The 21603-nt window shown below is 46.3% G+C and overlaps 1 protein-coding gene across 4 annotated transcripts in view; it reads right to left on the reverse strand.

Annotated features, from left to right (window-relative positions):
• Positions 1-21603, reverse strand: part of esrrb (estrogen-related receptor beta) — a 71786-nt gene that overhangs the window by 27087 nt on the left and 23096 nt on the right. For all 4 annotated transcript variants that reach the window (XM_064327962.1, XM_064327950.1, XM_064327941.1 and 1 more), the window contains 2 exons: positions 19452-19861; positions 10751-10867 (listed from right to left, as the gene is read on the reverse strand). In XM_064327962.1, the coding sequence (XP_064184032.1) occupies positions 10751-10867; positions 19452-19848 (514 nt within the window). In that variant the 5' untranslated portion in view covers positions 19849-19861. The remainder of the gene's footprint in view (positions 1-10750; positions 10868-19451; positions 19862-21603) is intronic.

Here is a 21603-nt window from a genome sequence, read left to right on the forward strand (position 1 = left end):
CCTGTACAGTTGCAAATAAGGAGATGTCACTGCAGCTCGTAACATATGTTATTTACGATATTGTTGCATGATAGGGATGATTCAATTTATTTTCATCATATATTATTATGTTTAACAGGCTCCTGTAGCACTCCTGGCATTCATTCACCACCAATATCCATTGCATTTTCTAGCTTATTTTTTCTATGTGTGAAACTGTTATATTTATCTTTAATTCTTATATATATATTTTTTATAGCATATATATATAAACATAGATCTTGTATATATACATACATACAATAATTAAAGATAAATATATACACATACACATCTATAATCTGTATAGACACTTTTAAGCAAGAGATACAAGTGTGTGCTTAAAACTTAAACTTAAAACCTGCTAACTCTGTTTGGAAAAACAAGCCTATTTTTGCCTCTGAGCCTGTGGTCCAAATGAAACCACATAGATACCACACTTGCGATCCTTAAAACGATCGATTGAGGAGGTGGCGGCATTTCGAGAGGTCTGGACGTGATGCGCACACACCGCAAGAGGTAACACAGCAGCGTCCGAAGACGGAAACACAACGCCCTCTAAGTAACCCTTCTTAAAAAAACAAAAAACACCCCCGGTAGTGACCCCTAACACACATCAAGTAAAGGAGCGTCACATGACCGCTATTCAAACTTGCCTAATGCGAGCGGGAACCCTAATTGAACGGGGAGACGGTCCTGAAAGGGGTCCTCGGTCGCCCTCGCGAGCGGGAGAGTTCCCGGAGTTAGGACGGGGGAGCGTCGCGCCGCCACGGGACAAAAGAACGCAGCCCCCCCCGCTCCCCCCCCCCCCCCGCTAAACTGCCAGGCCTCGCACTGGCAGAGCACTCGCTTAATGCTTTCATCACTTTACATCTGTCAAGAGCGGAGGATGTGGGACTACTGCAAATGAGGCTAATATGATTTTTCTCCCACATTTACCCTCCGATAGGATGCACGCAGGCGCCCCGCGGAGCGTGATTAGAGGTCGTCGGACGGCGCAGGCACGGTTCGGGGGAGAGGGGAGAGGAAAGGAGGAGGCCCTGATTGGATTAGGAGCTCTGGGCGGACGCTCCGGGGTTAGGCACCCCGAGATCGGCGGTGTCCCTCCTCCCCGAGATTAATGTGGAGAACGCGCCGCCGCTAACTCGAACGCAAAGCCGTTTACTGGGGAAAGTCAAGGGAGACGCCAAGCCAGCGAACACAGCTCCTCCAGAGCCAGTGCCAATTGCTCATCAATGCTATTACCACAGTTAATAACTGGAAAGTCTACTGTATGGTGATATTATGTTCCTTCATTAATATTTTTTCATGGAAAATATTTGATTAAATAATATATGCATAAAATACATAACTCTTTTGTTTTTCAAGACAGAATTCCCCAGCATTCATAGTGGCCTGTTACATCCGAGGTTCACTAATTCTTTTACATTTAGTTGTGTTTACATTTAATTAAATGTATTGGTTTGTGAGAATTTATTTATCATAAAATAAATGTTCTTTTATAATAAATGTTAAAGTAAAATTCCAACCTTGCTTCCAAGTTATCTTTAAAAAATCTAATTCAAAAACAAACTCAAAAAGAGCCTTTCTGGCTCAGTGTTTCCAGGTACAATGCAAGGTAATTGATTTTTCTTTGTCTTATTTTAGTTTTCTCTTTGTAAGCAGTAAGCAGGAAGTGAAATGTATCTTATCCGAAAAATGTGGGCCGGTATTTGGGATTAAATGCAGCAACAGACACTGAACATGAAACAGAATACATTTTTTTCAAGCTGTACTGCTCAAAAAACAAAAAAACATAATTTTTCTGCACTCCACCATCTTTCTTCTTGTCTCATGGCTTGTATGCATGGGCAGGTAAAGCAAACTGTATCATCTTGTATGAGTGGAATGAGGAGATTTCTGCTACTTATATAAATTCTTTGATTCCCTGGAAACACAAATCTGATTAGGATTGTCTTTCAATTTCCTGACACTGACAACCCACTAACCTAATTACCCACAATTCCCAGTAGGGACCCTTTTTCCCAGCAAACACTGGAAGATCATTTGATGGCTGCCAGGTCGCAGTAAAATCAAATTCTTCCTAACAGCCATTTTCATTTCTACATTGATAATCACAGACAGACAAAATATATCAACAAGGATTGCAAATAGGCTTTTTCTTTAAGCAGGGATCAAGAACTGCTTTTAATTAATCTGTCTATTATGCCAGTGCATTATGGAAAAAATATAATTGACTGCAGGCAAAATCACCATTTTTTTCCCTCATACATGAAATGAGATAAGGTTAATATTAAAGTTAATTTTCCAATTCATTTTCATCACATTTTGCACAATTAAACTTTTTTTGTTTGAGAAATTCACACTATTATCATTGTTATTACACACTATACTGTACATTGCAAATAACTTCTATTTTAAATTTCAGGGATCTACATCTGTCCAGGCTTCCCCAAATTTGGAATCAAAAGAGAGCAAATATAGAACGATTGAGCCAGTGTAAACATGATCTCCAGTGTCTGGGTGTCATTGGTAGGTGTTAAAATGCTTAAGGGCAGATTTCCTGTGCCAGAAATGGAAAATTCCACTCTGTGGTAATTGTGATGTCACCACATTCTACGGTTTCTCCCTGCTCTCCTGAAGTTTGCGACAACTGTGGACCCCATGCGGGCTTTTCCTTATGAGACACTGTTCCGCTCGGAGCGTGGAGTCACAGGCCTATGACATCCACGGCGAAGCCGGCGTGAAGGTTCCGAGGTACATAGGTGCCTGTTTTAATTAGAACAGACCCGGCCATAATTAACAGATGCTGACAGGAATTAAAGCTTGCCACTCGGCAGGCTCGGTTTACAGCCAGAGTGGGACGGAGAGAGGCAGACAGGGGGAGAAAGGGAGGGATATTAAGCAAATCCAGGTTTATGAAGTACAGACTCGTAATAGAAATATAGCCAACGCAGGGAAACATGGCTATAAAGCAAGAAAGAACGACCTCGCATTGTTCTATACAAAAAATACGGAGATGCGCCTCTTCACAAATTGTGACAAATGCTAGAGACGCATTTCCAAAATAAAACAGATTGGCCCATAATTCCCAGTTCTGCAGGAAGAATTGCCCATCTTGGACAGCACCTGAGTTAAGCGGTACTGGAAGCCAAATTTACTGTGGCCTGTCACAGCCAGAGGGACAGGAGCACTCCCACAAACATACGCACATGCACACACACATGAAAACCTTTTGTGTCAAATCAATTTTTTAGGAAAACTATTTAATGTTATTTAAAAGCACTGAAAAATAGTAGTTAGAGTATATGATTTATTAGTCATAGCTATTGCTATTGTGATATTGTATTAATATTGTTTACACTGTCTAATGCATGCTCTGGCAACAGGAAACCATGTTTGTCATTCCCATAAACCAAATTTAAATTAAACGTAGCTGAGTGAGGCAGAAAGACAGATGAAACAAGAGATAGAAAAAGAGATGCAGGTTTCTGTGATGTTGCAAAAAAAAACCCATTGTTTTGTTTTCATTACTCATATTTATCAAGTCAATAAACATTTAAATTTGAATTTGAAAGTCAGAGAGAGAAACAGGGAAGTGCTGAGAGAGATTTTGTAAGCACAAATTACTTACATAAACTAACATAATATAACAAAGTAGTAATATTTTTTATCATGTATGCTCATAAATTCTGGGACAGATAATTGTTACTTTGTTCCAGTTCTGGTTTTCAGAGAGGAGTTTTGTATTATAATTTTAACCTGAGAGATAGAGACAGAGAGAGACAGGGAAGCAGGTAGAGGATGAAAGAGAATAATGGAGACAGGCAGAAAGACGAAATGGAGAAAGACAGAGGAAAAGAGAGAGACAGACAGAAAGAGATACAGAGAGAGGTCCCTCCGGTTCTATTTTCCTATAATTGCTGCTTCTTTGTCTCTCCTCTCCGCTGTCAGACGGAGAATAGAGCCGGGCCGCTCCTCCTCTCTGCATGAAGTTACTTATCTCCGTGTGGTCCCGCTCAGGCAATTGCAAGAGCTGGATTAGGCCTTGTCACATGTAATGCCGCGCTGAGAATATCGCAGCGGAAAAAACAGCCGGAGCGGCTTTGGGGGAGGAGGCGCTGGGACCGTGGAATTCGCACAAACGGAACACGGAGCTCCCGCGGAACTAAAAAGAGCGACAGACGGAAGCGCGGCACAGCGAGGGAGAGGGGGCGCTCAACGCGGGGCGAAGTGAAGTGAGCAGTCGGCCGCCTGTTCGTTTACGCACCGGTGGGGCAAGCGACACACAACCTCCCCGAACGCTCCCCCGCGAGTGGACGGCAGACCCAGACCCGGACCCAGACCCGTCTAACCGCTGGGAAGAACTGAGGGGATGTCTGTCAGCGGCGGTTAGGAAGGGAGCGCGTCGAATGGCGGAAAAGCGGCGAAGAGTGCGAGGGCAGATTCTGTGAACTTGACGAGTGCCGCTTTTCCAGGAGGTGAACGGGTTTGGGGTGAGGAGGTGGGGCGGGGGGCGGGGGCGGAGGGGCAGGGGGGGGGGTTAGCTGAGCTTAATCAGCATGCATTCCTGCGTTTTACGGCCCGCATCAAGATGCGACGAAGAAAGGGCTGCAGCGGCGGGCTCGGGTGTCAGCGCTTCAAAGCGGGGTGCAGCGATACGGGGGCTTTGGGATGGCCCGGGAGCCGTTTGGGGGGGGGGGGGGATTAGCGCAGCCGCGTGGGGTGGGGGCCAGCTGACCCGGAGCTCCTCTTTCTCTCCAAAAACAATAATAATCCCCCCCGGAGCGCGCTCCTACAAAAGGGCCTGTCTTCACTCACTTTGTGCACCCGGCCCGGGGCATGGGGCCTTATTTTTGGGCCTCTCACCTGTTCGGGGTGTCTCTTTCTAGGGAATGTGTCAGAATGGCTGGGATGGTTGGCAATGCCAGGGGGAGCTTAGGGTGACCCTATTTTAGCTGGGAAAATCAGAGGGCCACATCCCCAGGCATGGCGGCACTCTCCTTTCAAGGCAGCCGCGGCTGAACCCCGTCAGCACTATTGGGAAAGGGCCCCTCCGCCAGCGCTGCTGGCTGGCCAGCATGTGACAGCATTTGTTTAATCACAGGGTGTGATGCAGGAAGGGTGCGGAGGGGAAAGAAACTGTTACATGACGGGCCCTACCCCCACCTGCTGCTCCCAACGGGTGGGACGGGCAAAGCCCCCAGACACACACACACACACACACACGCACACGCACGCAAGCACACGCACACGCACACAAACACACACAGACACACACACGCACGGGCACACAAACACACACAGACACACACCCACACGTGTGTGCACACACACACACTCAGGCACACACACACAGGCATGCACCAACCCACACACACACACCACTGTCAGGTTCACTCATTATTCCAGTTGAATTGTTTGATTCAAAACCAAATATCAGGTCAGTGGGACACAGTCCACTTTTTTGTTGCGTAATGAGTGTCTTGCAAATGAACATTCATTTCACTCTGACAAATTTAATCATTAATTTTTTCACACAGCCAGGTATGTATTTTCTGCAAACCAAGAGTGCAAAGGATTAAAAGAAAGGAAAAAACTGACAGCATATCCAAACAGGGATGAACCTGGTCAACTCATTTCCTGGCTTGGGCTTTAGCACGAGGCTGGTTCTGTTTTAACACGCTCTGGGGTGGTCACAGACAGGGAGGCCCGCAAGCTAACAGAGGCAAGCACCTCGGTGTGTGTGTGTGAGTGTGTGTGTGTGTGTGCACATGAGACCATGCGTGTGTGCGAGCGCTTGTGTGCGTGCCTGCGGACGCGCCTGCGTGTGGGACCGCGATTCGCGGCAGGACCGGGAGCGTTAGCGTCGTCACGCGGCCGGCGTCTGTCTCCCATTAGGGGTGATATATCGTGCCGTACGGGAGGACTGGGAAGTCGACGGCTCAGCTAATCCCCCTGCTTCGGGAAAACACGTGTTCGCGCCTGTCGAAATCCTCTCACCTGTCGGGGCCACGGAACAGAACCGGGCCCTTAGGGGTGGTCTGCCGGACATGTTACACTCAAGCGCTTCTCTCTCTCACACACACACACACACACACACACAGGCAGGCAACACAATTCACCAGCCACTGCTTCGCCTTCCCTCCATGTGCTCTGCTATAAAATACACTGAAAGCAGCGATCGCTGAATGATAGCTTTGGTCAGTTTAAAGCGGCTAACACCCAGTGTCATCACCATTTAAACGCATGCACATGCAAACAAGGGAGAAGCATGTAGCAAAAGCCCTTGTTTCTTGTGTATGAGAGACTGTGTACATGGACTCACAGATGACACTTAAATTGTGCTCCAGAAAAATCATAACAATATTAATATCAGCAGAATCTACTAAGTAAATTTAGGCAATATTCAGTTTTGTGTAATGGAGCAAGAAAAAAATGTTCAAGGCAAGACTAGAGGTAAGAAATAACCTGTAGAGAGGGGACTAGGGATGACGTGATGTGAGAGGCAGCAGTTAGCGCTCCTGCGTTTTTCCGGCTCTTTCCGGCAGACGAGCGTGTAATATCTCAATATCTCTCCTCCCCTCCGCCTCTGCTCAGCTCTGATCTCAGTCCATTGATCAGAGAGAGAGGGGGGGAAAAAAAAACCCTGCAACCCCTGACACCTGACTCTCTTATTGATTGCTTCCTCTTTTTGTACAGCCGGGGAAAAATAAAGCCACGGCAACGGCACTCGCAAGAAGATCCGTTTTAAACGGGCTGCTGATCTTTCGGCAGCGTCGGGGGGGTGCTCCCACGGACCCAAACTCAGCCCCTCCACCTCAATCAATCCGCGCTTCAGCCTATCGATCAGCTCGCGTCTTAATAAGGAGGCGCACGCAAGCGCCCATACATTACCCGGGGAGAGCACACCGCCTCTGTCTTTACTTTTTGCATTCCTGTGAGGTAGTACTCACATATTTTTGTATATAGACCATATACAATTGTTTAATTTCCATTTATACACTGTACCGAACCCAAATGCCTATTCTTTAGTCCTCTGAGATGATTAATTCTGTGTATTTCTTCTCTGTGCAGAGTCTGTGTTAAAGTGTTTTTTTTTTTTTTCTACATACTGGTACAACCTCAGAGAAGTAATCATGCAAACGATGTGTTAATTGTTGCACATTTTCCATCTTAAATTGTATTTCAAATGTTGATTACTTTCATACATTTTCATTTAGCTTCAGCTATTATTTTCCAGTCGTGTTAATGTTGTTAGCAAGAATTTGTCTGAAAAGAGGACTGCCTCAATAACTACGCTAATGGTTTATTATGCACCTGTTTATCAAGTACTTAAGGAGTGGAGATGGATGCTGTATAATACATTGGTGAAGGTCTAGAAGCCAAGAGGTGTATTTTTTAGATGTAAACTATTTACTAAATTTTTGCAAAAAGAAATGCAAATGCTTAAGAATAATGTCTTAAAATGAAATGTGTTTAACTGAAAGTGCAAAAACTAGCATCTGTAATATTTGGCCTGGTACATTAATAAAAATTTTAAAAAAGCTTTTAAAAGCTTCTGTTACTCTTCCATACTTTTTTTATTAGTTTTTCCCACTATTCTTTGTAAATCATGAAGTAGACCAAACTATCCTTCAGGTATATAGTGAACAAAATTGCACCACAAGTGTTCACAAGAAATCTGGCCGAGTGAGTCCGTACTGCTCCTCCTTTGAGCTGTAGTGTTATAGGGGGGATTTTTTTTTGTTTACCACTGAGCGGGTGACCTTTAATCTCAACTGAACTCCACCTAGGAAGTGAGCTCCACCCAAGAACTCCACCCCAGCGCTGGTGCAGTGCGTTCCCGGACCCGGAGGCTCGGCTCGGTGCTGAATGGCAGCGGGCGGGTGCTTGGGCGCTCTCATCCCGGCCGTCACTATCTGCATCTCGCTCCACCTGCCTCATTGATCTGGCGCTCACGCACGCAGACAAACGCCGACCTTGCATTAAGGAGAGACTCGCACCGGCGAGATGCATTTCACGTCTGCCTCTTAATTGGAGAGATGTATTTACTTTATTTTGATTGTACTTGAAAATTACACTTGAAGGAGGAGGAAGGGGGTGGGGTGGGGGGGGGGGGTCAGGAGAATTGAAGAATAAAGGAGATAAGGAAAAGAAGACTGCTGGGCTGGAACCGCTCGGCAGTACTTCCCCTAAAATAAAGGAAGTGGTGAAACCCTATCTGGACGGTGGGGAGGATAGTGGTGGGTGGGGCCGGGTCACCATGGATCAGGGGCTGCTGATGTCACATCTATACCAGGTCGAGAAGATGGCAGGATGGGGTAAGGTGACAGTGAGTGATAAGTGGGGGTCCTAAGCATCGTAGGTTCTCAGTCAGCTGACACTGTACACAGTAAATATAGTCATGCTTATAGGGCTTATATTGTATTAAGTCTACAGCAATAAATAGCTGCGTCTAGAAACAATGACACCAGCAGTCATGGGCATTGCTTCTCAGGTTAGGATGAAGAATTTTATAGGGCTATTTAATTTGTTGTAATTTAAAAACCTCGAAATTCACATTAATAACCATTTTTCAGTTATCAAGAAGCGTGATTTTGCCTAAAACAATGTGAACTAGCTTTAATTAGATGATTTGTAAACCTATATTACAGAAATTCACAATTCCTGTAGTAATTCTGCTTTTGAATAGTAACCTCTGCCTAGCGCTATTGTGGAACAAATGCACATTCTTTAAGACTCACCCTGATATTCAATACCATCCTGCCATTCCTTTGCACTGTATATCTTGTGTCAGGGAGCTGAACGAAACCTCCATTCTTCCATTTTTTGACCTGACACTTGTGATTCATTTATGACCATCGCTACCTATTTTCTGGTCTCTTATTCCTCCAGATAATATATTTGCATTAATATTTCATCGGAGAGTAATGTGATTACATTCTCATTCTGGGACAGACTTTTAACATGCCACATTCTGTGTGGAGATTCCGTTACAGGCCAGGAAACCGTATAGATTGCCTTCTGCAGCCCTGATAGGAAAGCCACTCAACAAAGAGACAGAGCGTGCGTCTGTTCTATAGACTTTATGCCTCTCATTTAAGAGAACACTGTAATTATCCACAAATTACCCACGCTGCACCATGCCCTTTGTAAATGTATCAGGCAGCTACCCGGAGGCAGCGAGCTGTTCGTGTTTCACACACTCGAATGTCCGCATAAATGGCTTACCGCTCCCACTAAATATAACGCCCAGGAATCCTCTGTGTGAGCACGCGATAATAGTTTGAGCTTTATTTTTGAGACTACTTTGTTTGTTATGGCCAGAAGCCAAGCTCCAGCGCAGGCTTAGCAGTGGCATAGAGATATCATGATGCAGGTGAAAAGAATGAGAGGACTGGCAGTTGGTAAGGGTTGGCAGGTGTTCTATAAATAGGACGGTGACTGCTAGGCAAGGGTATGGGGCATTTACACATAGACAGCCATAGTCGTGATATTAGAGATGAGTTATGTTGGTGGAGTTCCATCAAGATCATGAAACACGAGATCTTTCCACAACCACGGATGCCGTCTTCCTGGCCATGACTTTCTCAGCGTGGATAAAAAAGACAAGAGCTATGCTTACATCCACAGCCGCTGCAGTGTCTCTGATGCATTACGAATGGTTAGGGGAAAACAGTGTTTCATAAATCTCCAGTGTTCTTTGGACCTGGTCAGAAGAAGCCCACCTTACCGCACTGAGGAAAGCAATAAATGTTTCCTTAAATAGAGACAGTTTCACCCCCACAGGGTGTTAAATAAACATGACCCTCCACCTCCACACCCTCCCTCCCCCCCACTCCCCCCCACAGCCCCTGCTCCTAAGCCCAAGCCACACGATTCTCATTATTCACGTTCTGAGCCTTCTTCTCCAGGACCAACAAGTCAGACAACAGTTAAATGAAAGTGGCATTAATGTGCAGGCCCAGGTAGAGGTCCCTCCTCAGGAAGCTGCCCAGCCCCGGGGCCCGGGGGGAAGAAACCGAGCTGAAAAAATCTATTGGCAGCATGTTTAATTGTCACTGAATTCCCAGTTGGCGCGACTTTAAAAAACCATCCACAGGAAGAGAGCCGAGATGTTCGGAAAACATTTAGCGGATCAATACGCAGGGAGAGCTGAGCCTCGCTGGAGAGCGTGCCCAGGGACCCTGCCCCTGCCTTTCCAGTCGGAATACTGTTACACTTCTATTAGTCAGACGCGAGGATCGACCTATTCAGCATATTTTTGTCCCTACCCCAACTGCGCATTGTTAACTGCTGTCTTGGCTGGAGGGTAGGCATGGGAAGGGGTGGTAGGGGGGGGAGGGGAGGGGAGGGTTTGGGATGTGGGTTTGAAATCACTTGTGTTTCCCAAACTGCAGCCAACAATCCTCGCCCGTCGCTGGATCGGGGCCATCTCTGTGCCACCCTGGCACACACACGCCGGCGATGACATCACAGCTGCACCTCACAATACAGAGCCCTTGATCTGACGTGAAAACCCCTGTTCCCCCTGTTCCCCCCTCTGTTCTCCCCCGTTCCCCCTCTACCACCCCCCCCCGCCCCCGTTCGTTGTGAAGGCTTAGCGCGGTCGCTTCGCCGTGCCGTGTCTGTGCTGAGATGTTACACGACAACACCCCCAGCGGAAAAATGTAAGAGCGACCGGCGGGATGAAACCTGACGGAGAGGAAGATGGACGGGGGCACCTTACCTTCCTTCAGCATCCCCACTTTCAGACACTTCATGAAGCGGCAGGCCTGACAGGACTTGCGTCTCCGCTTCGTGATCTCGCACTCGTTCGTGGCCGGACAGCTGTACTCGATGTTACCTGAGGAGAACAACAAGGGGACGCGGGTGAAGCCACAGGCATCCTGGTCCACGCGTAACGGAAACGCCTGGTAATGAACCACATTAATCTATCAGGATCATTGCAATTGTACTGTCATCACTACTCAAGATACCATGGAGACACTATGATAATCATTCTCCTATGGGGAAAAACAGACATTTTAACCAAGCAAAAAATGGATAAGAATCACTAAATGAAAGAGAAATAATAGTTAAGGTTGAGAAACAGATAAATAGATAAATAAGATTTTTTTTTTGCACAGGTCCATTTTGCCTGTCTTAGTTGTCTTTTATAAAACAGACCAAAACAAATTCACCATCAGGGTTCAGGGACATATGTGAAATCCATGCGTGAAGATTATGTTGAACAAAAAGATCTGATTCAATGTACTCAATGTACTGTGCAACATCCACTCTCCTCTCATTAGCTACATGTGCACATAGTGTACAGACACAAAATTATCAACAGGACCGCTCTGAACTGATTTTCGCAATAGGTTATTTTACCATTAATGAAAACAACCCTGACTAAAGTGCAGATTGAAAGAACAGCATGAAATGAGAAAGAGCAGGCATGCTGTGTTGGGGAGGACGCCCCTCTCGAACCCGATGCAGCCTGTGGGTGAGCAGTGGGGTCAGACCAGTCTTTCATAACATTACTGAGGCACATTATCTCCTTCGGGGAGAGGAAATGAGTGTGTACACATATGTACGATTCACAGGTGTATTTAGACTGTAGATGTAATGCACAGCTGTAGTGTGATTACATCTTCCTACTTCCTACTTCCTACTTTCCTTAAGTAGGAAACTGAGACTACTTAAGACTACCATTCCAAAGATGATCCATCTTATGAAGCAAATTCATTTTCCCATGTCCCTCCACCACAGACTCTGCACATACGTGCAACTGAATTCCAAGGAGCGAGTGTAAATCCTGCATGTACACAGTGTGTGAGCACACCCTATGCGGAAGCCAGTTCCACTTTGCCCAGCAGGCTGTCCAGTAGAGGAGAATGGCTGGATGTGAATGCATGTGCTTGTCTGCATTGATTACAGCCAATACTGCACATGGTCCCTGACAAACTAAGCAAACCTGCCTGAGTAAAACTAAATTAAATGCAACTGATATCATTACAGTACATTCCACTTATTTCACAAACACTCTTATCCAGGTGTCTAATATAATAATAATAATAATAATAATAATAATAATCATCATCATCATCATCATCATAACCATCATCAACATTATGATATCTACATTTTAATTGATATAATTTAATACAAAACTTAAAACAAAATGTTATATTTTTGATGTGCTCAGTACACCTTGGTACACTGGAGTACACCAGTATTCTTCAATATAGTTCAGAACTCAACAGTCCAAATGGGGTACAGTCTGAAGGTGTTTTCTCAAAATCTATTTCTTTATTAATTTCAGTACCAACTCATTGTCCCCTCTTCATGGTTTTATGCCTCATTGGGTAATTTTGGTTAATTTGGGGTTATTTTCAGCTTTCTTATTGTAAAACGATGTTTGCACCTTTTTGCATCATTGTATCATGACAATAATCCTTTAACTGTATTTTCAATATTTGTATCATTATTTTGAGATGTTTTTTTACAGTCAGAAGCAAGGAACTCATCTGCAGTGAGGGGCACTACAATAAATAAAATATGATTCCCAGACTGAGAAATGTCAGAAATCATGAGCAAAGCAGGTGGTTATTGGGACACACATCGAATCGGCACCAGGGCTAGAACTGAATGAAAAGTGCGGTCATTAAAAACAGCGTCGTTTTTGCCATGCCTGAAAACTGAACCCCTCTCTGCAGCCTTCCCAGATTAGCAGAAGCCTGAGTGTTTGAGAGAAACTCAGCACAGAGTGAGCTCACATGTGTTTGTGCCCCCTGCTCTGGTTCAGATGCAGTCCTGGTGAACCGGGCTCTTTCCGCGGGTACGACCGTGAATGCACAAGATGGCCACGGTTGACATTGACAGGTGTACGGGCACCTCCCCACGTAGGAATAAGACAACCCCCCACCCCCCCTTCAGCTGCCTGATGTCTTACACTCCCTGTCCTGTGATGCCAACTAACCCAAAGCACCTGACAGCAGATGGGACGGTTCACATTTTCCACCAGTCTGTGTTGCAGTCTACTACCCCCCACCCCCCCTTTATCCCCGCAACTCAATACATCTGTCCTCCAGAGACTGCCCGACCTCCGGGGAGGAGAGGAGGAGAGCAGGAGAGGAGGGGAGGAGGAGAGGAGGCCCTCCTGCTGCAGGACCTCCATGCAGATGCCACCCGGGCTCTCCGGCAAACTGGCCTCATTAATGCGTCCGGCGTCCCCCACCCACCGACCCAGCCCCCCGTTCCCTGCGATCAGAGGTTCCCCGTGCCCCCCCCCCCCCCCCCCCCCCTCGCTTGTTCGATAGCAGGGCAGGGAGTCGGCGCGATGGCCCGGCCGCTTTACATAATGTTCCACCGGACCCAAACCTGGTGTTACCGCCGCCGCCGCTGTTGACTATTTACATACTGTGCGGCGGGGCCTGATGCATTATTCAGGTCCATTTCAAACTCCCGATTCCAGGACAGCACAATGGGATAGAATTCCTCCGCCACGCAATCTGACTTTAAAAAGGAAAAAAAGAGCCCCCTTTTCCACTGTCTGCGTGAGCAACAATAGAGAGGAGGCTTTATATTGGAGTGCTCTCTCCTCCTGCCCGTGTGTACTTTTTACTGTATTCAAGCATTTCAATTAGGAGCACTTAGGAATAATGACAGCTCCAGGACAGGCTAGCATTCTGAATCCTGAAAGAGTCCCGTGTGATCTGCCATGTTTACAGGCTAAGAACGGAAGGCCCCCTGGCTCCCAAGTGCTCAAACTGTTACGTGTGTGGTCCTCCTCACCACTGTTTATGTTTCTGTTGAAGTGCAATAGAAAGCGGCCTGAATTCATTTACATACGCACTAGACTATGCCTATTAACGTCCACGCGCTGCCCTACATACATCCAGCGCCGCGCATGTAAATCGCCCCACACTGTAGCAGGACCGAGTCTCTCTGCTCCGCTTGCCCAGGTGGGCTTTCTTCCCCGATGGACAGAGAACAACAAGTTCTCTGAGATCCACCCCTCAGTTCCTTGACACCCAGGACACACGCTCTTCTCTGCAGGACTGGCACATGCAGTGAGCTTGATGAATTATGTGCTACCGTTTTAGCTCTTTTTTTCATTATCAAGATGACCTGTAAATGTGTACTTCCGTTATAATAAATATCCCTGTTTTTATTTGAGTCTGATGTCACTGGGCTGGTGTCCAGAAACTGCCACGGTAAAGACAAAAATAATGAACAGGAGCTTGAGAGAATGAAATTAAAACTCTTGCTGGGAAGACAGAACACTTCAATTTAGATGTACTATTAAATCAATCACAATCCTCTTCTCCTTTACTGTACAGCCATTCAAACAGGAAATCTCATCTGGGCACGGCAGAACAGTCAAATTCGAGAACATCGGGATTGATTCCAACCAGTACCGGGCTGGCATTCCACTCAAACATGGCCTGTTCGGTGTTTTGAGAAAAGAAGGCACAATAAAATGCTTCCCTCCAACCCTTCTCTGCTCATTACCGACTGCTGCAATTATGTTAACATTATTGCACAGATCAAGTGGAGGGTCCCCAGATATATTAAATAATTAGAAATTCCTCCTATATCGGGGCGATAAATCATTATGCTAATTTCCACAGTCCTCTTTGGAATAGGAGTAAATAAAGGTGTGAAAAAAGCAATGATGAACCCCGATTGCCTCCTTCCTGTTTCCCCACTTTGTTATTGCAGCAGCAGATGACTGTAATTAGCCCTGTTTCCTTTCCGTTCTCTTCCAGTCAGAACACTTCTCTGCAAAGCCCATCAGTTGCGGCGATGCTTTTCAAATAACTGTTGTTACCGCGTTTTCAAAACTTTGTCCCAACGTTGCAGGCAGATAATATACAGAGAAGGGAGCCCACCTCCCACCGTTCCACACTGTCAGAAAAAGTGGTACAGTAAGGCTCCGTTTTTGTTCTCTAAGGTACAATTCCAGTTAATGTTCTCTTACTGGGTAAAATCAAATACTAATCTGAAAAAGTAAAGGTTACAATGGGCATACCTTTGAGGGTACTGCCCCAGTGACAAGCCATTGTAACTTTAAAGGTCCAATTTTTGCACATTTTTTCTTACTGTGTAGAATGTGGGAAAATTGTGGTTTAGTTCACAGGACATGATAATATTCAACCTGATCTTCGGGGTGACACAAAATCAAATGAAATTGCAGTGTAGGTAAATGTGTATGACATTCTAACTGTCTGCGAGACAAACACAGTACTGCAGCTGACCCTGGATGTTCTCCCTGCCGCTTTGGGTTACAGGAGGTTTTTTCACTTCCCCCCGGCGTCCTGCTGGGCAGAACACGTGCATGGAGGTACACCTGCAAACCTGCAGACAGCTCTCTGTCTCTATCTCTGTCCCCCTCTCTCCCTCTCTCTTTCTCTGTCTCTATCTCTGTCTCCCTCTCTCCCTCTCTCTTTCTCTGTCTCTATCTCTGTCTCCCTCTCTCCCTCTCTCTTTCTCTGTCTCTCTCTGTCTGTCTCTGTCTCTTTGTCTCTCTGTCTTTCTGTCTGTCTCTCTCTCTGACTCTCTCTCTCTCACACACACTCACATATACACACACACACACACACACTCACACACACACACACACACACACACACACACACACAGACACAGCACCCAGGAGCAGGTCGACCTGGCATCAGTGCCGCTCTATTTCGGGTGGGACTCTGAAGCGGCCGCCGGTCTGATGACGAGCCGGAGAGGTCCTCCATAACGCGGACGCCGCGGCCGCGAGTGCCACTTATCTCTGCCGCCAATCAAAAGACCAACTCTCCGCCTCACCTTTCAGAGAACCGCAGCCATGATTTCACTAAAGATTACAGTAATAACGCTGACGCACGACCGGATGAATTTGGTTCCGAGCTCTTTTTCTGATTTCTTGCTTAAAAGGCGATGTCGTATTTGCCTGGCTTTATACGCTGTAACTTAATTTTAAATATTCGCAGCGCGCGGCATACATTACCGCTTCGCTGGGACGCGTTCCGCGCCGCGCAGTTGAAAGCGGGTCCTAAAAGCATCGTGTCATGATGTTGACACGTTTCGAAATCCGGTCGCATGTGAGGACCACACGCGCCCACTTATCTGTCCCTTCCATTAAAGGGAGGGCTAATGCGTCGTGTCCAAAAACACAATACCAGGTTTACCCGATGGCTATTTTATTACGGCAATACGAGAATTAAGGAGGGGAGGACGAAGGGAAAAAAAGGTTTTCTTCTTGATATTTATTTATCTGTCTCAATTTATTTTATGGCTTTTCAGGACCCATGCCAGGGAAGTGAGGGAGTCTGTACTTGTAAGTAAATTACAGCAAAACGACAGGTATTCCTCATCAAAATCTAAACTGACTTTTACAGGCTTACTGTCAGGCTCTATTACTTCAGATGAAAAAAAGACTGGTGGGGGGTTTGGTTGGTTTTCAGGCAATTTTGCACCTGGGTTCAAAATGGGGGTACAATAGAACTCAATAAGAGATTTATGTTTGTGATTGGCGGGGCAGAAGAGGTTGCCGGATGGGTGCGTGATTGGGGAGAAATGAGAGCAGGGGTGTTTCTACGATGGATGGTGATCCAGGATGACGTTAATTTGGGCCTCGGCTTGACTAATGTAACTATCTCTATGTGTAAGTTCAGGCCAAGGGGCTTTTGGTTGGATGAATAGGTGACAGAAGATGGATCTATCGTTTCCTTTGTTGAAAAGTGACATTGGCTCTTTTTTATCCACCCAGCATTAGGTGGCTAAAGAGAGAAAAAAAAAAGGGAGAGAGAGATTGAGAGCAGCCTGAGTGAGAGTATATACTTTGGCAATAGGAGTAAATTGAAATCTTGAAAATATGCCTGGTATTGATTCTGTCTTTCATTCATTCATCCATTTTAACGGAGGTGTTGCTTTCACTGCTACATTTTATCCTCTCTGACGTAGAAAGTATTTCTACATCTAGTGGTCATATATTATATAGCCTTATAAATTTGCTAACCCAGTGGTGTAAAACTTAAATTCAATCATGTCTTCTTCTACCGCATGTTTTTGATTAATAAACAGTTCAGATGTGCAAGTGTTTGTATGTGTTCTAGTAAGTCTGGAGCTTAGACTTTAATAAGGAGCATAAACTTACTACAAACATCCCATTCCCATTTTATCTACATTGTGCCTATAAGACATTAATATAACATTTACGTTCGACTTGAAACATTATCTAATGCTGCAGATAAAGGTGAAGAAAGATGGTCATGAGCTTGTTTTCGGTATACTCTGATAAAATGTTTATTAGTAGTGCTCTAACTATATTTGTTCAGATTCATTTCATTTTTAAGAAGGCCATCAGCTCAGCTGTGTTTCTATAGCATGTAACTGACTATAGCAATCCACCACAGGGTAAAATTATGCGCAAAGCGGTTGAATAAATCCCTAACAATTCCTGTGGAGAAAACTGCAGTGACAGGGGCAGGATTACCAGGAAGCATCTGATGGTAAAAAAGCCCTTTTCACACAAGAGGTTCATCCCAACTAACTGATTCTAATTAAGTGGCAAATTAAAAGCAACCTTTTTTTGCTTTGCTCTCATTAAGGACGCCATCTTGCATTTACAACCCTTGTCAGTCTCATTATTTACTTTATTAATCAGGTCTTGTCTTCCCTCTTCTTCAAGGGCTGTTTTCCTGGCTATTTACTCATGGCTTCCATCTCTCTCTCCCCCCCCACTCCCCCCCCACCCCTTTACACTGGCGCTCACATCCCAAAAAACTCTCTGCGTTCTCCTCCCTCTTCCGGCTGGGACCCAGTTCTGATTATTATTCCATTAAGTGTTCTCCTTTGAAAGACCAGCCGGGTCCCTCTCCAATCTAAAGAAGTCCTCTGGTTTTTTTTCCTCCCTTCCCTGAAATTACCCGGCGACGCGTGCCTGAGTTTCTAATTGGCATCCCTCTCCCTGGAGACGGCCCCCTCCCTTCTTTCTAATGAAAAGCCTCGGCCTTAATTACACTTTCCAAACGCTGATTGTTATTGACAAAACTCCTGTGGCTCGGACAAACGACGCTAGATTAGCTCCATTACAGGCAGCCCTCCAAGAAGGAAAAAAGAGAGGGATTGGAAATTGACAATGCAAAGTGAGGAAAAAAAGAGAACTCCTTCAATTTTCCTTTCATATGCCTCCCTCTCTTAATTGTTCGGCCGCTCGCTCCACTTAAGACATCTCTTTCTTTTCGGTTCCCCCCATTATTTTGCTGTGATACCCTGCGCCCTCCCCCCCCCCCCACCCCCCCCACGCCGCAGCACGGGGAACAAAAGCCTCGCCATAAATATATGACTTGAGGGAAAGTGTTCATCTTTTGTCAATACGTAGGGTTGTTGGTGGCAGTAGGCGCCGAGGGTAAACAGCGGGATTTGGGCTAATGCCTTTGTTTGCCTGCGAATGGTACACAGCCTGTTTAAAGCTGGTGAGGCTGGGGGGGTGGGGGGGGGTCCAAAATCAACACCTGCAGCTCGGGCTCTGCCCCAAAGCGCTGCACGACAGGGTTAAATCACATTTTGTATGCTTTTTAACTGTTTCAAATATGAAACATCAGCGCTAGGCAGTGTGTTTAGGAGCACTTTACTGTGTGTAGATATATTTAAAGTAAGGCCTTTTTCCTGGAAAACCATAAAAATCTCAATTTAATCTTCGGAAAAATTTTGAACAGCATTAGTGTATGAAATGTATTGCTGAAAATAATTTGCTTAAAAACTATATATTTTTTTCTTTTGTTTTTCATTCTCTAATGGGACAATTGAAGACATACTCTGAAATGTACATCTGACGATTGAGTTGATCGCTGATTTTTTGGTTGATTTTTGGTTTTAGCTTGTCAAAGTAGTCAAGTCTTGCAAACAGAAATGTATCTGACTTGCGGTGATCGTCCCTGCGCAACAATATTTCTCTTTAGATTAATCAGGGACATAAACATGCCACTACATGCAACCCTGCAACAAAAATCGCAAAACACACAACCCACTACACACGTTCAATTCCCACAACACCAGGATAAACTATTTCAACCTCAATCTGCACAGGGGCCAGTTGATGATGTCATCACCAGCAGAAGGAGTGCCAATGAGCTGCTTTCCTGGAAAGCTGAAGGGTCAGCGGTAAGCACGTTTGAGGGCTGCTCCCACTTTCCACTCTCAGCATGCACCCAGGAAGATATTATATGTGGTGCTTTATTTTGCCCATACGTAATTGCCCAAATGTGATTATGAGGTACAGTAATAGTCGATCCTATTGGTTCTATTGCTTTTAAAACTAATCTATGCCTGTAGCTTAAAAAGAAAATGTAAAAAAAACTACTATTAAAGAAAAAACCACTAGAGAGTAAAGTTTCCTTTGACAGATGGGGGGAGGGGATGTGCTTATGCGGGGGGAGGGAGGGAAGTACCTTGTATCGTCCTTTTAAAAAAGGCTTTGCACGCCTCGCAGGAGGCAACGCCATAGTGATACCCCGACGCAATATCTCCACAGACCAGACACAGCCTCTTGGGGATGGAGTTCAACATGTATTCGCACTTAATGGGAGAGTCCTCCATGATGGTGCTGGAGCAGTCGTCGTAGCGCTTGCGACAGGCCCCGCCCCCCATCCCGCCCGGCGTGAACATGGGCGGCGAGTCCAGGCCGTTGGAGTGGCTGTTCATGGTGCTGACATAGCCGCCGCTGGCGTCCGAGTTGCCGCTGGGGCTGTGGTGGCTGACCGTGTCGATGACCGAGGAAGGGCTGGACGGCTCCGTCTTGATGTAGCTCCCGCAGCTGGAGGGCAGGTGCCGGTCATCAGCGGCCATTCTATTCAGCAGCCTGGGCAGGGAGAGGAGGAGGACAGAGGGGGGGAGGGGAGAGGAGAGGGTGGGACAAGCGTCAAAGAGAAGCCAGTGACACTACGCACTGTGAAACTGGACACTGAGTTAAAGCATTCGCTCAACTGCCAATCACCAATTGGCAACCGTTGGATGGATCCACTGCCTAGCCGTGACCCGCCTGCCAATCACGGAATACACTCAGGCGGCCAGCCGAAGCATAATAACCTGCATCACCTGGGGTTGACTATACCCATGAGTCATCCTGAGGTCTGGTCGTGACTACCACTGACCTGCTTCCGTTGAACGGTCTGTAATTTTGTAGCACTCTGAAACATTCTGAAGCCAGAGAAACACAGGAGTGCTCATCCTTCTGATAATTTCAACAGCTTTCAATTTCACCACCTTTCAATTTTACATATGTTACATGTATTTTACATATTTTACATATGTTTTATATTTCAGAATTAAATTATGTAGCCCAATTTATTAAACCATACCCAGTTCTTGGAATTAATGTGTTGGAAATTTGCCTCATTACTTAAACTACGGTAAGGCAATTGGTCAAGAAGGGCCTTGAAATTTCTCTGCTATTGTTTGAATTCGTTAAAGCATTTTATTCAACATCCTTCATGTCAAGTAGCCAAACGGCTACGCGCCGCTAATGCCGCAGACTCTCTGACTGTGAACTCGCTTCAGGTGCGTGTGACACAGGTTTTCCCGGCGACGCGTTCGCCGAAACGCCGCCTCGCTCTCTCTCTATCTCTCTCTTCGCCCCCGTGACTGGCGCCCGGCGTGGCTGAGAGCGCCTCATTAGCGAGGCCCTTCACCGGCTGCGGGGGGGACGGCGGGGCGGCAAACACGGCGCCCGTTCCTCTCGTTAATAACACTTTGGGGCGGCCGCGGCGCGCGCCAGAGAGAGGCTCCCGCGGCCCACGTCCGCGCTTCAGAAAACGGAATATGCATTCGGCGCGGCCTCTCCGACCGCCGCCGCCGCCGCCGCGAGGGGGGGGGGGCCGGGGGGACGTGATGGAAGAATATTGACTTTTTGCCGCCTGGTTAATAACAGTGTGTGGAGTGCATCTGTCCTAATGCTACGCTGAGAGTGAAATAAAGTGCAGCTTCTGGTCATGGTATTGAGTGACTGCCATGTTCTTCTAAGTAACTTTCGGCCAGGGGAATTTTCCCCCTCACTTGTGTCACTGAAGAGCAGCTTTTTTCAAGGTCCTCCCCTTTATCTTCATTCATGTTTTTCTGACTGCTTCTCTTCGCTGCATAACAAGGGGCGAGAACAAGAATTTAAAATTCTATATCTCACTACGCGCTTATTTTTTGGTTGGTAAACACAGGACACTCGGGTGATGGATAACACGTTTGTATTCCTAATGTCACATTTACAGGGTGACCCGCGGGGGTGGAGTCAAGGTCAGAACACCTCAGCACGGGGAGTCACTGACACAGGGTGAGAGGTCGGGAGGTGTTTGCCCACATTAATGAAATTGAGCCTCTCCCGCTTTATGCAAATTCGGAAACTAGGGGTGCGGTGAGTGACAGATAGACAGCGCAGGCACTGTGTTCTTCCTGGTTTGCATCCATCAGCAAACCGCGACGTTAAAAAAGTGCTCGCCGTGCGTCAGCTTTCCTCCGGACCCCTGGCAGAAGGGCGAGCGAGACCGCTTCCCCCCCCTCGTTCTCCCGAACCTCGCCGCGCGGGTCTGTCTCCGGCTCGGGACCGCCGCGGCA

This window comes from Anguilla rostrata, chromosome 1, assembly GCF_018555375.3.
Source record: "Anguilla rostrata isolate EN2019 chromosome 1, ASM1855537v3, whole genome shotgun sequence".
In the NCBI taxonomy this organism is placed as follows: domain Eukaryota; kingdom Metazoa; phylum Chordata; class Actinopteri; order Anguilliformes; family Anguillidae; genus Anguilla; species Anguilla rostrata.